This window comes from Helianthus annuus, chromosome 12, assembly GCF_002127325.2.
Source record: "Helianthus annuus cultivar XRQ/B chromosome 12, HanXRQr2.0-SUNRISE, whole genome shotgun sequence".
Lineage (NCBI taxonomy): Eukaryota > Viridiplantae > Streptophyta > Magnoliopsida > Asterales > Asteraceae > Helianthus > Helianthus annuus.
In genome coordinates, this window is record NC_035444.2 from 65,474,570 (window position 1) to 65,492,784 (window position 18,215).

At 35.4% G+C, this 18,215-nt stretch overlaps 1 protein-coding gene across 1 annotated transcript; it reads left to right on the top strand.

Moving 5' to 3' along the window:
- Nucleotides 1-2,121: 2,121 nt before the first annotated feature.
- On the top strand, nucleotides 2,122-8,046 carry LOC110895197 (heat shock 70 kDa protein 3). The gene is made up of 3 exons (XM_022142475.2): nucleotides 2,122-2,258; nucleotides 6,141-6,387; nucleotides 6,486-8,046. The coding sequence occupies exons 2-3, from the start codon at nucleotides 6,168-6,170 to the stop codon at nucleotides 7,868-7,870; spliced, it is 1,605 nt and encodes a 534-aa protein (XP_021998167.1). The 5' UTR covers nucleotides 2,122-2,258; nucleotides 6,141-6,167; the 3' UTR covers nucleotides 7,871-8,046.
- Nucleotides 8,047-18,215: the final 10,169 nt, after the last annotated feature.

An 18,215-nucleotide genomic window follows, 5' to 3' on the forward strand; every position in this document is an offset into this window, starting at 1 on the left:
ATATGTGCAGACCATTAGACCATTTGCAGACCAAAAGAGACTTTGACTTTGTAACAAGTAAACAACTACCAAAACAAGTGTGCAGACCATTTGACCATTTGAAACCACATGTGCAGACCAAAACAATACAGCACATGCAGACCATTTGACCATATACCCCTGTGACCATATATATGCAGAATGACCATATACCCCTGTGACCATATATATGCAGACTAAAACAAGTGTGCAGACCATGCAGACCATTTGAAACCACATGTGCAAACCAAAACAAGTGTGCAGAGTATGCAGAATGACCATTATACCCCTGTGACCATATATGCAGACCAAAACAAGTGTGCAGACATAAGTTAACTGCAGAATGACTTTAAGTTAACTGCAGAATGAGTTTAAGTTAACTGCAGACATAAGTTAACTGCAGAATGACTTTAAGTTAACTGCAGAATGAGTTTTAGTTTACTGGATTGGGCTTCAGGTTTACTGGGCTGGGTAACAGGGTTACTGGGCTGGGTAACAGGGTTGGGCTGGGTATCAGGTTTAATTGGCGTAGAACTGGAGTGGGCTTCAGGTGCACTCAATTGACGTTCTTGAACAAATACTTCCATAAATGTTTCACTCCAATTAGAAACCTTCTTAACCAACTCCAACACATCTCTATCATCACCAAAATGCCTAATTTCACCATCATCCGCATCCAACCCATACATATGAAAGTTCCTTGATTTATAGCATTTCGTTTCCAATGCATAATATGCTAGCTCAAAGTATGAAATGTGGTCTACATCAACTTTAATTAACCTAGATTCACCCCCAACATACTGTGGTACACCAAAACCTAACTCAATGTAACCACCATACCAAAGCATAACATCAATCGTTTCCCCCATTGCATAATCTACTAGTTCTTGTGAAATCTTACCTTGATCGTTGTTTAAACTTGATGGATTGTTGATTGTTGAGAAGCTAGGTCACTGTCGCCCTCCTTGATCGTTCCCTCCAAAACGAACAGATGAACAATGCCAGGGTCCTTCACATTTTGCTTCTTATAACATGTCTTAGCCACGTCATATAGTCCACGTAGGATTAATGATGCCATGTAGGATGGAAGACTAACTCAGTTACTCATTTTTTAACTGAGTGGTGAAATGACAAACAAAATTAAAAGTTTCGGGTGTCACAGATCAAAGTGTTAGTTGCGGGTGTTATCGGCCAACTCTTCAAAGTTAGAGGTGTTAAAATCCAATTGGCCTATATTTATAAGGGACATTCGGCCACTGCATGACATTTTCTAGACACAAGACAAGCATGTAGAATAATTTTAAACAAGACAGGCATGTAGAACAATATCAAACAGAGGGCTTTGGTAATGACAAAAACCATAACTCCTCTCAGAAACTCCTAAATTCCCCCAAATATCAAAATATCAAATCAATAATTTTCTGTCAAAATGACGAGTGGTCGAGCGATAAAACTTGCTTTTATTTTTATTATAATCTTGATAAATTCAGATCTCAAAAGACTATGTCCCTTCAGTTAAATCAATCTTGCCAATGAGGCCAATAAATCGATCTTGCGGAGAGTTGGAGAGGGGAGTTGACATGGACAAATTTAATTGGCTCCGATATAATACTTGAATCTTTTATTTATTAATCTATTTTTTTAAATGTTATAAACAAAAGGAGTTGAGGGGAGCACCTCTCTCACTCCTATAACTGAAAACAAGTTAATATGATGTTTCTTAAAATCTCACTCATTCTCTAACATAGACCACATCACTGTTAAAGGAAAAAGGAAGTAAGATACAAAATTAATCTAGAAGGGATAAGATAAACACATATTTGTATGCAACTTGGACTCTATGCTTTCACGACATAAAAAAAATACATGTAACTTTGGTAAAAAGATCGAAAATTATAGAGTAAACAAGATATATAGTAAAATAATAAATCAATATTTTCAAGTTGTCTATACATTGGTAATCAAGTTGAATAAAAAACTAAAATAGTAATTTTATATTAACAATGAAATTAAACTAAACATGGGAAATAATAAAGTAATCGGATAAGTTGACCCTTCTCGATATAAATATCATTCGATTCCGCTCATACATTACCCCTCAAAGAAGTTTTGAAATATCTACCTTCTCCTATAATTTGCAAGTTGTTCCAGCAGACAACGAAGTTTTCTGGCCATAGCAAGTGCCAAGGATCACATCCATCTAAGGGTCCGAGGAGCAGTTCGATAGGTGTTCAACTAAGGTAACATTATTTTTAATGTTATATTTTAGGATTAATGGAATGAAAATTTTGTTTTTTCTTTATTTCGATGTATTTTTTTAACGAATTCTTGTAGTGCTCACGAAACTTTTAGCATTTATAGAACCTTATCCTATGTACACAAAAGCCATTAATATGCTCAAACAACTTAAAAAAAAGAGAATTTACATGTTTTGAGTTACATATTATACGTGTGATATATTTGTTAAGAGAAATTTAGGGAGGATTGTTGAATATTAAGAGAATTTTAGTGAGGACTGTTGATCGGAATATAATTATTTTTAATGTTCTATTTTAGTATTAATGGTATTCAAATTTTGTTTTTTTAATTTTAATTAATTTTTGATCGAATTCTTGCAGTTCTCACAAAATTTTTAGTATTTGTAGAACCTCTCTCATGTAATTAGAAACTAAGAATTACCTATGTATTAAAAATGAAACCTAATGGACAGTAACATCACCTTTGAGGAGTTTTTTTTTTTTTTCCCCAAGAGAGTGTTATGGGTAAAAATATTTACCAAAATGATATTGCTTAAAAAATATTTACCAAAATAGTGTTTTTTTTTAAAAAACTTGTTTTTCTGACTCCTAATCTCATTGGATAAACTATATTTTAATAGAATAAAACTTCTTTAGCGAGGACGGTTGAATATTAAGAGAATTTTCGTGAGGACTCTTAAATCAGAATTTAATTATTTTTAATGTTCTATTTTAGTATTAATGGTATTCGAATTTTGTTTTTTTTATTTTAATTCATTTTTGATGGAATTCTTATAGTTCTCACAAATGTTTTAGTATTTGTAGAACCTCTCCCATGTAATTAAAAACCATTAATTACCTATATATTATCTATTACCTATATATTAAAAATGAAACGAATAGTAACATCACTTTGAGCTCATGTCACATAGCAACGTAACTAATTACGTCGTTTAGATTGCTTTTCATACATGTGGTAAGTAAAGTATATATTTCACTTAAGTGATGTTTTATATACACAATAACTTTTTTTCCTTTCTTTTTTGTCTTTATCGATTATAATGAATAAATGGTAGCATGTAAAATTAAATTGGATATTAAAAGTATGGGTGAACAAATGGTATCAAATCCTGTAATCAAACAGATATCATATCGGTATCAAATTACTATACCGAATCATTTTCTTTACCAATTTGGTACCCACCTTTTGGCTTTTTCAGAATCGTTACTTTCGGTTCGGCACCGGTCTGGCACCATACCTGTATTTACTGATTCTTACCTTCAAATGTGATACCATATCGTACCGAGCATTTTCGATACTTATACCTAATTTCAATGATTATCGAGATCGATATTTTCGGTGCTGTTATCGGTACCGAGCTCATCCATATTTTAATGTGTTAGTACCGTAATAACTGAAATGATAACAACCGAATTTCCAACGTGTAGGGCGTGTGGATCATGCTTTTATATATTAGATTATTTAAAATCGCCTTTTTTAAGACGGAATGATTACCGTTACTAAGTTATTTTTATCTGTGTTTTGATATTCGGCATCTGTTTGCCGTTGTCGACACGCGTTTTGAAAACGTTGGATCTCCGCCGCAACGCGCAGACAGAAAATCAACTAATATACTTAAATTAAAAGATAAAAAATTATATAGTATGGTATTTCTTTTTTATATAAAAAACAAATATAGCGTTAAAAAGTTATTAGATTTGAAAAAAGGTTGATAGAACTAAGGTGGAATCCACATAAGAGTAATCAATAGTAGCTGTTATTTTTATGTCAACCCACCCTAAAATTGATTAGCATTTTGTCTCTAGAACATGTAATATACCGGCTTTTTAGAGAACAATTGGTAGTAGAGGATTATTGAAAAGAAAACTATTTTTATTGTGAAAACTCGAAAACTAATTAAAAAAAGCTTAAAAACATAAATTTTTTATATTTTTTTTATAAAAATCGCAGGTTTTTTTATATAATTTTTTTTAAAAAAAAAAATGTAGTACACATGTGTATGACACATGTGCACTAGAATTTTTTTTTTGAAATTTTTTTTATATATATATAAAATGGCAAAAATTGGTATGCAAAAAAAAAATTTGGTATGTTTTTTTGGTTTTTTTAATTAGTTTTCGAGTTTTCACGTTAGTTTTCGAGTTTTCACAATAACTAGTGGTTTTCATTTGAACCTTTTCCCCCATTGGTAGTATATACTATTTATGTTATGCATTTTCTAATGAAGATCAATGTATTTTTATTATATATTATAATTAACTTTGTTGTACCTTTTTATTATTTGACTTGACACGACACACTCTAGACCGAAAGATCTAAAGTTGAGTAATAGACATCCTAGTACCTATAATTTTCGACACCCGTTGAGAAATTTATGGGTCCGCCTCTATTGTCACTGAAATTAAAAAAACGAAAATGTATCGTGTAGGCTAGTTTTTTTAGAGTTAATTGCCAAAATCGCCCCTGAGATTTGAGCAGATTTGCCATTTTCGTCCAAAATGACACTTTTGTACCATTTTGCCCCCCACGTTTGTAACTTTTTGTCATTTTCATCCAAACAACTAATTTAGTTTATTTTTCTGTTAAGTTGAATGATATTTGGATGAAAATGGCAACTATAAACCACAGGGACGAAAATGGCAAATGTGCTCAAACTCTTTTTAATTTCTTTTATTTAATTAATTTTGTCACATATATAATAAAAAAGAATATACATGCAATTTTTATATGAAAAAAAATAATAGTTTTCTCACATATTTTTTATAAATTTTTATCCAACCACTAACTAAGTTAATTTTTTTCTATTAAGGCGAATGATGTTTTAAATTTTATAAATTAATACAGAAATTAATTTCCAATTGTTTATATAGATCAATTTTATAAAAATAAATCTACTTAAACCTCTAATTTTTATAAAACTAAAATGCGTGTGACCTTATAGAAAAATGTCAAATAAACAAATATTATCATATGTACCAAGTTTTTAATTCATCTTCTACTCTTTTAAATTCGCTCCTAACGAAAAACAAAAGCCAGTGCCCCCATCAAACAACGTACCGTTACCAAACCTTAAAATTACCCACCAAATAGTAAGTATAATGCCATCGAATATTTTGTGATAAACACTTTTCACGACGAGCTATTTTCTTGTTAAACTCTCAAAAACAGAATCGAAATATTCATGTCACTTAGAGAAAGAAAACAAAGTTCTATTGAACAAAAGACAACATATAATAACCTTGATACAAAAAATTAATTTATAAAATTTAAAACATCTTTCGCCTTAATAGAAAAAAATTAACTTAGTGGATGGATGAAAATTTATAAAAAAATATGTGACAAAACTATTATTTTTTTTTTCGTATAAAAATTGCATGTATATTTTTTTTTAATTATATATGTGACAAAATTAACTAAATAAAAGAAATTAAAAAGAGTTTGAGCATATTTGCCATTTTCGTCCATGTGGTTTCTATTTGCCATTTTCATCCAAATATCCTTTAACTTAACAGAAAAAATAAACTAAGTTAGTGGTTTGGATGAAAATGACAAAAAGTTACAAACGTAGGGGGCAAAATGGTACAAAAGTGTCATTTTGGACGAAAATGGCAAATGTGCCCAAACCTCAGGGGTGATTTTGGCAATTAACTCTTTTTTTTATTATTCTTTTTGTGAAAGTAACATATATACCCACAAAAGTTATTCCTAAATCTTCTCTGCTGTTTACTATAGGAATGATACACTTAAACCACTTGTGAAGGCTTGGTGTATACAACTTTGTTTCAACAACCTCAAAACTATAATAGATACCACTATTGATTTTTTGATAATCTTTTATTTTTTCTATAATTCCCGTACTACAGTTTTTGTCCAAAGCTACACATTCCAAGATGTCAACGAAAGTTAAATCAACTCCAATCGGCATTGATCTTGGAACAACTTACTCGTGTGTTGCTGTCTGGTTTGATCAACATAACCGTGTTGAGATCCTTCCTAATGAGCAGGGTAATACCATTACCCCATCATGTGTGGCATGTAATGACGGCCAAGTTTTAGTAGGTGAGGGTGCTAAAAATCAGATTACTAGGAATCCCATTAACACTGTTTTCGGTAAGTTGATTTGATTTTATTTATGGCACAAGAAACACATAAATTTACCCTTTAGTTAGTATAATTATATACCATCCCTTCTTTTTGCTTAATTTTAGGTGTCAAACGTTTAATGGGGAGTAGATTCAGTGATATCAAATTGCAGAAAGAGTTAGTATCATGGCCATTTAAGGTAATCGAAGGATCTACAGATAAAACAATTATTGTACTTGAACATATGGGTGCAAACAAGGAATTTTCACCCGAAGAAATATCTTCTATGATTTTAAAGAACTTAAAAGAGGCGGCTGAGGCATACCTTGGAACAACAGTTAGAGATGCAGTTATTACGGTCCCTGCATATTTCAGTGACAAGCAACGACAGGCAACACACATTGCTGGTACACTAGCAGGCCTCAATATCCTGCGCCTAATCAACGAGCCCACAGCAGCTGCAATTGCCTATGGTCTAGACACGTTTGCTAACCCAAATCACCCAAAACAGAAAAACGTGTTCGTCTTTGATTTGGGTGGGGGAACATTTGATGTGTCACTTCTCACAATCAGCAGGGAAGGAACCATAAGTGTTAAAGCAGTTGGGGGTGACACTCATTTGGGAGGAGAAGATTTTGATAAGGCAATGGTTGATCATTGTGTACAAGAATTTAAGAAAAAACATAAGAAAGATATGAATATAAATGCTAGAGCAATAGGGAGGTTAAAAGTTGCATGTGAGAAAGCAAAGAGAGATTTATCCTCAACAACTCAAACTTCTATTGAAATTGATTGCTTCTATGACGGAATTGATTTTTCAATGAAGGTCACTCGAGCGAAGTTTGAGGAGTTAAATGCTAGTTTTTTCAAGAAGTGTATTCTGCATGTGGAAAATTGTTTAAGAGATGGGAATGTGCACAAACATAATGTGGATGATATAGTCCTTGTTGGTGGATCGACTAGGATTCCCAAGGTGCAACAAATGTTAGGGGAATTTTTTGACTGGAAACCACTTTGCAAGACCATTAATGCAGATGAAGCTGTCGCTTATGGTGCAGCAGTGTTGGCTGCAAACTTAAGTGGTAAGGGCAATAAAGCTGTGAAGGATATGACACTTTTAGATGTGACTCCTTTGTCCCTTGGTACCAGCATCAAAGTAGATATTATGAGTGTCATAATCCCACGGAACACACCAGTACCCACCATAAAGGAGCACGAATATGTGACAGCTAATGACAACCAAAAAAGCTTCCTAATTGATGTATATCAAGGTGAGTGTGGCAAAGTGAAAGACAACATCTTCCTTGATAAATTCACTCTTCATGGCGTCCCACCAGGCCCTGCAAGAAAAGAAATGGTGAAGGTCCGCTTTAGCATTGATGCCAATGGTATTCTTGATGTCTCAGCTGAGTTGGTATCTACTGGGAATACAAGAAGTATGGTAATCACTAGGAGTGGAAATGTGTCCAAGGATGACATCGAGAAGATGCTGAAGAAGGTTAAACTATGAACTCTTATTTCTACTTTCAATAAGTTTATGAACTCTTATTTCTACTTTCAATAAGTTTATGAAATCTTATTTCTACTTCCAATAAGTTTGTATCGTTTGTTTTCAATGCCAGTTCTATTATATGTTGTTTTAATTGATGGGAGTTTAAGCAATGAAACCTTTCTGGTTCTTGGAAATATATTCAAACTTGTTATGGTTCTATTTAAGATTCATGAAAATAAAGTTATTGATGTAATAAGATTCATGAAAATAAAGTTATTGATGTAATAGGTGCATTACATTATGACAATTATCAATAAGGGGTAGGGGTGGTGATCACTCATCACTCACAACATCCAATCAAGTTCCGTCATATCATCAACCATTATTCCATCACTCACAACCCCTTTTTAGTGGAAATGGTTGGATTTTATAAAAAAAAACCCTCAAACATGTTGGAAATTGGTGAAAATAGCATTTTTCACAAATATAGGAAAATGATTTTTTCCTATTTTGGACTAGAAATAAATATAAGAAAATGAGCGGGTTTTATATATTTATTTATGGGTTTGTGTTCTATGTTAGAAGAGCTTCGCAATGAACTAAACCACGTCCAAAACGGAGCTAAGATAAATGAGATATCGATGCTCAAAGTTGGGTGTTTGAAACATTGAATACTGAAACAAAAGGGAGAGTAGTACCTTGTCCCATATAGGAGGAGAGATGAAACTTAAATGAGTATTTAAGTGGGAACTCTCCATCCTTATTGTTTCATGGAAGCACACACTAAGTGTATTCGCGAAGTCCGCACCCTAACTCGCACTCGCACACGTGCGCGCGTAACGTGGGCGATGAGGCGCAATGTGGCGCTTTGATGGCGCACTTTGGGCGATGAGGAGCAATGTGGCGCTTTGAGAGCCACCTTTGTATTTTTGACCACGTGCATGGCCCTGATGTGACGTGCGCGGCGCACCAGAGTGAGCCAATACGGCGCGACTGTGTGGCGTGCTCGTATAGGCTCACAGGTGACGTGGCGCACGCGCGCATGAGCGTGCAGACCTGGGCACGCGCACACCAGTGTGTCTCGCGTGCGCGCGCAGAGGCTTCCAGCATTTAATGACGAAGCAGTTTCAGTTCAGCATTCGAAATTGACAAGTCAAACGGTTTTAACAACGAATTAAATGACGTATTAAATTGCATTGAAGACGTTTAATGCAATTTAAACCTCTCCTTTAATTCTTTTTGACCGTTTCGAATCAGGAGTTGTATAAATACAGCTCCATACCCAACTGCAGAAGACACCAGCAACACAACAACAAAATTCAACTTTCTCTCTACAGCGTTCTGATCTTCTACAACATTCTTCAAGGTAGCCTTCGGGTTGTAGGCCATCTCCGGCAGTACGCTGCTTCGGCTGTTGTACCTTAGGAAACAAAACGAGTACTCCTGGGAGACTCGGAATTTGTTTTAAGGGAAGCATGTTGAACACGTGCCTCAGTAAATCTGTTTCTACTCCTTTCTTGTATTTTTGGTTTATTTCAGTTGTATTTGTACAAGTTTATTTAGCTTTCTAATTTTTATATTGTAATTGTTAAATAAAATTTATTTTATTTTATTCATTTACGCGAACGGTTCCTACAATCTTAAAACAAATTTTAAAACACTGTTCATGTCACAAAACCATTCTGTTTGTGATTCAAACCAGTTTTATCTCACTCAGTTTGTGTTTTAAAAACATATTTTTTTTTTTCTGTTTTCATCTTCAAAGGATCGACTTTGGTTGAAAATAGAGCTAGTTACATTCAAATATTGTCCTAAAAATTGCTAATAAACTTTCTGTCTTGGTCTTCAAAGTTGGACTTAGAAGCCAGTCAGTAAGTTTTAAATACTAAAAATTTTCTTTTTTTTGGTCTTCAAAGTTGGACTTAGAAGCCGAAACAGAAAATTTGTGGTAAAATTAAAATTTAATTGTTTACTTCTGTTTTTTTGGAGTAAAACAGAATTTTTTGGACTAAACGTTAAATTTTAATTTTTTTTCAGCATGTCGAACGAAAATGTCAACATTAACAACAATACGAATGTTGTGACGGGAACCCCCTTGAACGCCACCACTGTGGGAGCGTCTACTGTGGCTAATCACGCTGAACGACCCGAGAAGTTCTCGGGTCTACACTTCAAATGGTGGCAGCAGAAGATGTTCTTCTACCTGACCACCATGAACCTTGCGAGGTTCTTAACAGAAACCGCTCCCCAACCTGTGGAAGGGGAGACCGACGCACAAAGACAGTGCGCGGTAGATGCGTGGAAGCATTCGAATTTCATATGTCGAGGCTATGTGTTAAACGGGATTTTGGATGCACTGTATAATGTGTACTACAATGTCAAGACTTCCAAAGATTTATGGGATGCCTTGGACAAAAAGTACAAAACGGAGGATGCTGGCACAAAGAAATTTGTGGTAGCCCGTTTTTTGGTATTCAAAATGATTGATTCTAAAACAGTTATGAATCAAGTCCAAGAATTGCAAATTATACTACATGACATCCTTGCGGAAGGCATGACACTTAGTGAGACATTCCAAGTGGCAGCGATGATTGAGAAGTTACCTCCTGGTTGGGTGGATTTTAAGAATTATCTTAAACACAAACGAAAGGAGATGACTATAGAGGATCTTATTGTTCGTCTTCGGATTGAAGAGGACAATAGAATTGCCCAAAAGGCAGCCATGTGCAAACTTCTGCTAGCGCAAATTTGGTTGAGCATGGGCAATCCTCTAAGGGCAGTAAGGGCAATGGGAAAAAGGATAAAGAGAAAGCAAAGGCTAGCAAACTTGGACCAAAGAAAGGGGTTGTGAAAAAGAAACCTCAAGCGTTCCAAGGGACTTGTTACAACTGTGACGAGCCGGGGCATCGGGCTAACCAATGCAAGAAACCAAAGCGTGAGCGCGTGCACATGGTAGATGAAGACGGAATGCCTTTGGTGGCAATGATTTTCGACAAAACCGCAATGATGGATGAGGTCAATTATGTGGCCAACACTCCAAAAGGATGGTGGGTTGATACGGGCGCGACCCGTCATGTGTGCCCAGACAGGAGCCTCTTTACCACCTTCAAAGAGCTTGCGGGAGATGAGAAGCTGTACATGGGAAATGCAGCCACCGCGGACATCAAGGGTGAAGGAACGGTGATTTTGAAGTGGACTTCAGGGAAGGAGCTCACTTTAAGCAACGTGTAATATGTTCCAGACTTGCGCAAGAGCCTAGTCTCGGGATGGTTGCTTAATAAGTTTGGATTTCGTTTAGTATTTGAGAGCGATCAATTTGTACTTACTAAATGAGGAATGTATGTTGGTAAGGGCTATGACCAAAATGGTATGTTCAAATTGAATGTAATGGCAGTAAAAAAGAACATGAATAAAATTGCTACTACTTCTACTTATATGCTTGAGTTTTCTGATTCGAATAAATGGCATGGTAGATTAGGTCACGTTAATTTTAATTCAATACGCCGTTTAATCAATTTAAATTGTATACCAACATTCCATATTGATTCACATTATAAATGCGAAACATGTGTAGAATCCAAACTTACAAGATCATCATCGAAATCAGTTGAACGAATAACCGAACTCCTTGATTTGATTCACACCGATATTTGTGATTTAAAATCGGTACCCACAAGAGGTGGAAATAAGTAATTCATCACGTTTATTGATGATAGTACTAAATATTGCTATGTATATTTACTAAAAAATAAAGATGAAGCAATAAGTAAATTTATCTTGTATAAAAATGAAGTTGAGAATCAACTTCAAAAGAAGATAAAAGCTTTGCGAAGCGACCGAGGAGGCGAATATGTTGCACCTTTTGCCGATTTATGCGCAAAAAGTGGCATTGTACATGAGTGTACACCTCCTTATTCTCCACAATCAAATGGCGTGGCGGAACGAAAGAACCGTACATTGAAAGAAATGATGAACGCCATGTTGATATGTTCTGGGGTGAGCCAGGAAATGTGGGGGGAAGCCATTCGCTCGGCTAATTATCTTTTAAACAAGATACCACTCAAAAAGAGGGACGAAACTCCATATGAGTTATGGAAAAGGAAGAAGCCTTCATACAAATACTTGAAAATGTGGGGGTGCCTAGCAAAGGTGATTGTACCACCTCCTAAGGCTCTTAGGATAGGACCCAAAACTGTTAATTGCATATTCATTGGGTATGTGCATCAAAGTAGTGCACATCGCATTCTTGTACATGAGTTCAAGAATCCAGATGTACACGTAAACACTATCATGGAGGTGAATCCTAACGTTGTGTCTTACTTTGAAAATGTGTTTCCTTTGAGAAGACAAACACATGCAACGTGATCAACACCTAATTTTGAGGTAGGTGAAAGCTCATCTACACCAGTTGATGAGGTAGTTCATGATAAGACACATGAACGACCTGAGGTTGAAGAAGGTGATCGTAGGCGAAGCAAAAGGCCAAGGGTTGAAAAATCCTTCGGTCCAGGCTTCGTTAGCTATATGGTTGAGGGCGAGCCCAATACATATCGTGAAGCTGTTTCATCTTCAGAAGGACCTCAATGGAAAGAAGCAATAAAGAACGAAATTGATTCTATATTGCAAAATCATACTTGGGAGTTAGTAGATCTTCCACCTGGTTGCAAACCCATCTTGTCAAAGGAAACAAGCCCCCAACGTTCCATTTTTTCGAAATTCAACGCGTGATAAATATCACGTGTGGTATGTTTCACGAGCGAAAAATGATGGTGGCTGCGGTGTGCTAAAGTTTTTCACAAGTGATGGAGGTTCCATCACTCACCACCCCGGGTCCTCTAAGAAGTTGGGCTCATTTTCACTAAATCTATTACCTAAATAATTAGTCTTTTTTAGGTTTTATTATACAATATCCAATTTACAAACGTCTAAATAAAAGGAGTCACAATCAAAGCATGGCACGTTAACATGGATCCTTATTTTGGTACGCTACCTGCATTCGATTAGATATATAGGGTTTTTTTTTTGTGGAGCCCTCTCTTTTTCATCATGCATTTCACTTAACTCTACTCTGAGAACTGTCACTATATATGTCTTCAACTTCATGGAGTTATGCTTCCGGTTCTTTTCTCTTTTGCCATGCCTGGGATGTCATCTCTGATTCACTATTCTAAAAAAAGTTAAAATTGGTATCATATTTTGCTATCAACAGAAAAGAAATATATCAGTATTACCATTAGCAGCTGTTAAAACAATGGTATCAAACTGTAATCGACAAGAACCCAAACCAAAGCACTTTATTAACCAAGAAACTTGATGATTACAACTGAAAAAACGAAGAACAGAATGAAGATAAACTGATATTAACTCTCAACCCTCAAACACAGATGATTATCAACACAATAATCATCAATTCTCACAGGATCTCACAAGACAAAATCACTGATACAAACAAACCAGCGATTACATGGACAGAATGTGAAAACCCTCACTAAACCAGGTATACGTACGACTTAATAATTAAATTACTGCTTAATTACTGTGCTTACTTGAAATTATGGATAAACTGCTACTTGAATTACTAATACATGCACATACCTGCATCATACTTTATTTACTGTCACTACATTATTTACATGCTGAACCTTAGTGACAAACATGATGCATAAAAGCACAGTAGCACTATGAACGGATAACCTATCAAAACATGCTGATAAAGCCAGCATCAGGCAGACACTGCCTCTAAGGCCTGTGTGAGCCAGAGATATTTTACTACACTAGAAGAGAGTGTAGGGATATAAGGGTTGTAGAACTGCGTCACTAGGAATAAGTTACAGTGACCGGATGTGCCTAAAACGTACTCTAAGTACAAAATTCAGCACTTTAACTAAAAATCCAGCATTTGGTTAACTAGTAAAGTGCCAAAACATGAGAAAAATATTACTAGACACTTTCCAAAGTGTCGGGAATAAGTTGTGTCACTAAAATTAATAATAACGACACTTTAAAGCTTTGTTAAGCGCTTTAACGGATTACTATCCAACCGAACAACCGGACTTTACCTGGAACATGAAAATATTGCCATTTACATTGTTTATCTTTTTCTGAGCCAGTTAGGGTCCCTGAATACCCTAACACCCGCTTTAACGCATAACACATGAGTAACCGAGTTAACCTCCAAACTTAACTAACTAATGCTTAACTAATGGTTGAAATCTAACTAGGTTACCCCCCCCCCAACCGAATCGGTCACTATGTGACCCCACTCTTGTCCTAATTTTGATTAAAATATTCACTCTTGTCTAATATCTAGCTTACATGTAATCCATTGGATAATGATCATAACTTTGTCTATAAGAACAAGAGTTGATCCATCATATTCATCACCACTTAAACATCACAACACACTCTCTCCCTCTCTCTAATAGCTCTCAGCCGAACATCCCCTACATCATCCATCCATCTTTCGATTTTGATCATCTCATTTCAAGAGCATACAAGTGCTAAGGATCACATACGAGGAGGCTTGGTGCATTCGGAAGGCGAAGGACCTCATCTCATTTCTTTTATCCACTCATTCTTCGACTAGAATCTTCCCTAGCCTCGAGCTAGTAGTAAGTTGCTTGAAACACTCTCTCGATCTATTTTAAAGTGGTTAAAACGAAATATGATGGTTAAAACTCGTGAACATACAAGATAAAGTGTTAAAAGACTATTAAAATGATGAATATGTTGGTTAATAGCACAAGGGTTGTGTAAATATTGTAAGATTTGTTTTGTGTAACTATTTTGAGGCCGATCTATGTTGTGGTAGCTCGGATCATCGTCTAACCCGGATTGGTCATGATCATGGATCATGACATAGAGTTTTTTTAAGTGTAACAAGGGTTAAGTGATGAAACTCTACCACACACGAAACTTGAACTTGTGTAAAAACGATTCTACTTGTGAAATAGTGTTTAAAACTAGTAGATCTACGGATCTACAAGCGGTATTTTCAAAGGACCAAGTGTCAAAGAAATCTTATTTTCTAAAACCGGGTCTTACATGAACAAGAATGATTTGTAAACACACAAGTGTGTAAACACTTGGGTAACACTAAGTTTCGACAAAGAACTAGTTTTGTCAAATTTTACAAGAAGTTGTAAAGATGGAATTTCTTTAAAAGTGAGGTTTTTACGAAACCGGATTGATTTATGTAAAGATCCACTAAAATTAATGAGATTTACTACATATTTTTGGAAAAACTACAAGTTCATGTGATTCTTGCGATTTACATATTTATTGACTAGTTGATGCTTTGGACATTGTTTCTGGTTGAATAAGAAAAATTGTTGGTTTGATTTATAAAAGAAAATGATACGCTTGAAAGCGTGGCCACCTCTAGTTACAGGGGAAACTCTGGCGAAATTTTTCCAAAAACCTAACACTTAGAATTATTTTCACTACAAGTGTTAGAAATACATTTTAGACTTGTTTTCGAATCATAGATTTCGCCACGACCTTTATTTACAAAATATCGGAGGTGGGATTTCACAAAATAAAACTTGATAAATATATATTTAGTATATATATTTTTCATAACGTCACTTGTTATGTGTTTATGATTATTTTGTGAACTATACAAATATTATTTTTAGGGTAAAAATAATATTACCGTGTTAACGACTCCAAAATAATACGAACGCCTTTACGATAAATATTTAAGTTACAACGGTATAGTTAGTACCACCCGACCTTTAAAACGTAACTTACGCATTTTAAGGAAATATTTATGAACGCATATTTTGTCAAGTATTATTTTGGGAAAATCATATGTATTAAAATATAATATTTTTGGGAAAAATATTTATATTTTGGAGTTAGAAATAAAATATATTTTAAGTGAGACTTAATAATATATTTCAAGATATACGAACGCACATGTATTAAATCCCCCATCCCTGGGAAGGAAAAGAATTGCCAAGTATTTACAAAATGTAAACACGAAATAGTTGTCTAACTATTTCCCAAAAACTTAAACCATGAAGCTAAGGCACGGCCGTCCGTCTAATAGAGTTAGTACGTGTAGGTCGTCGCACAGCTGCTTGATCAGGAGATATACTTGGTAGAGACGCACCACTGTGAGTTCATGTCCCCCTTCTTCTCTTAACTGTTTTCGGTTTTCTAAACTGCGGGGGTGAAATACATGTTACTTTGATTACGAATACTTTATACATGGTATGGTTAGCGTAATGAGGTTTACTACTTAGATCATGTGAGTGGGTAGGCGGAAACTTGAGGCCATTAATCCTCAGGGTAGGACCGAGGGACAGGAGCGGTAGATCTATCTAGGTGTAGCGAGCCCAGCCCCAGGCCCAACAGTACGGACCTCGGGGTGACTTTGTGCCCAACGCATAAATCCGCTAGGTTTGAGTCTTCCTACTTGCACTTCACACATATCAATGGCCTTGCAAACCATTGGTGATCTCTTTTTCCTTATTTGCTACATACCAGGGTTTTTATACATACAAAGGTTTATTTACTCACTTACACATGAACTCGCTCAACATTATTGTTGATTTTTCCAACTTACATGTATTTCAGGGAATTAAAGGATCTGGCGCGGTATGACACGTTTTCTCGCTGCACTAGTTTCGAGGTCATCCGAGTTTAAGGGATGTGACTTTTTCCTGGACGGGTCACAGTTCTTAAACTATGTTTATTTTATGTTGGTGTTGTGCCGTTTGAACACGGTTTATGTTGTTAGGATGTAATTTCCGTTAAGACAATGTTGTGGTTCTTTACTTTTCAACTTAATTAAATGGATGATCTTGCATGGTTTTTATTTCATATAGCTTTGTTATGATTAAGCTATGGTATTAAGAAGTCACACCAAAATAAACCATGCTTCCGCAAAGCCAGGGTGTGACACAGAAACCCTAAGTGACGGTTTCAGAGATAGAAAACTAGAATCAGATATCTTCAATAATGAACAAGTTAGGTGACAACTCTTTTATATGAGCCATTAGTCTCGCAGCGGTCGTGAATAGGCCCAAACAGCACCAATATCTCGAATAGGCCCAAACAACACCAACATCCCAGTAACCGAATAGCCCAGTCCATCAGCAGCGTAATATCCAGTGTCTAGCAGCAACGATAGGTCCAGTAAGTGTCCAGTAACATGTAACAAAAAATAATCCCACCATTAAGTAACATGTAACACTTATATTATATTAAACTGAAGTAATATGTAGAAGTAATATACTATTTTAACACCCCCCCCACAGTTTAATACCCAAACACATCATACATGTGTATTTTTGAACATAAATCAACATGTTGACCAATTAACAACCCCTTGGTCATTAAATCTGCCAGCTGATCTTTCGAACCAATGCCAACTGGTTTAATAATTCCTTTAGAGATTAAATCTCTTAAGAAAAACAAGTCTATTTCGAAATGTTTAGTCCTGTCGTGAAAGACATGATTTTCTGCAATAGATAGAGCAACAATATTATCGCAAAACAACTTTATCGGTATATTCACAACAATACCCAACTCTTGCAACACATTTTTTAACCAAATTACTTCACACACAACTGCACACATCGATCGATATTCAGCTTCTGCTGAAGATCTTGACACAGTAGATTGTTTTTTGCTCTTCCATGACACTAACGAGTTTCCCAAAAAAACACAGAAGCCAGTTACTGACTTTCTAGTATGAAGACACTTAGCCCAATCTGAGTCTACATAAGCAGTAAGAGACAACTCTGACCCTTTACTTAACAACACCCCTTTACCAGGAGCATTTTTTAAGTATCTTAGCAGACGGAAAGCAATTTTAAGATGACCATTAGTAGGATTATGCATATACTGACTCAAGTGATGCACTGTGTATGATATATCCGGCCTAGTGTGAGCAAGATAATTAACTTGCCAACTAGTTGTTGATATCTAGTAATGTTATCAACTATATCAGCATTTTCTTTACACAAAGATGTAACTACCTGGTTCTGTTCTATTGGGTTACTAACAGGTTTGCACCCGCTCATACCATACTCTGTTAGCAATTCCAAACAGTATTTTCGTTAGGACAAACACACACCTGTTTTGGACCTGATGACTTCTATCCCAAGAAAATACTTTAACTCTCCTAGATCTTTTATTAAAAATTTAGATCTAAGATGTTCTTTTATGGATTCAACTAGCCTAAGACCCCGCGAGCTTCGCGGGTGGCTAAACACCAACTAAACACATAAAATAATTTAAACGTAGAAGCGTTAAAGTGTGATTTGTTAAGCCTAATATTTTGAGACAGTTGAGCACGTCCCAATAGTACATCTACATAATGTTCGTTACAAATTAAGTTTTTGTCAACTAA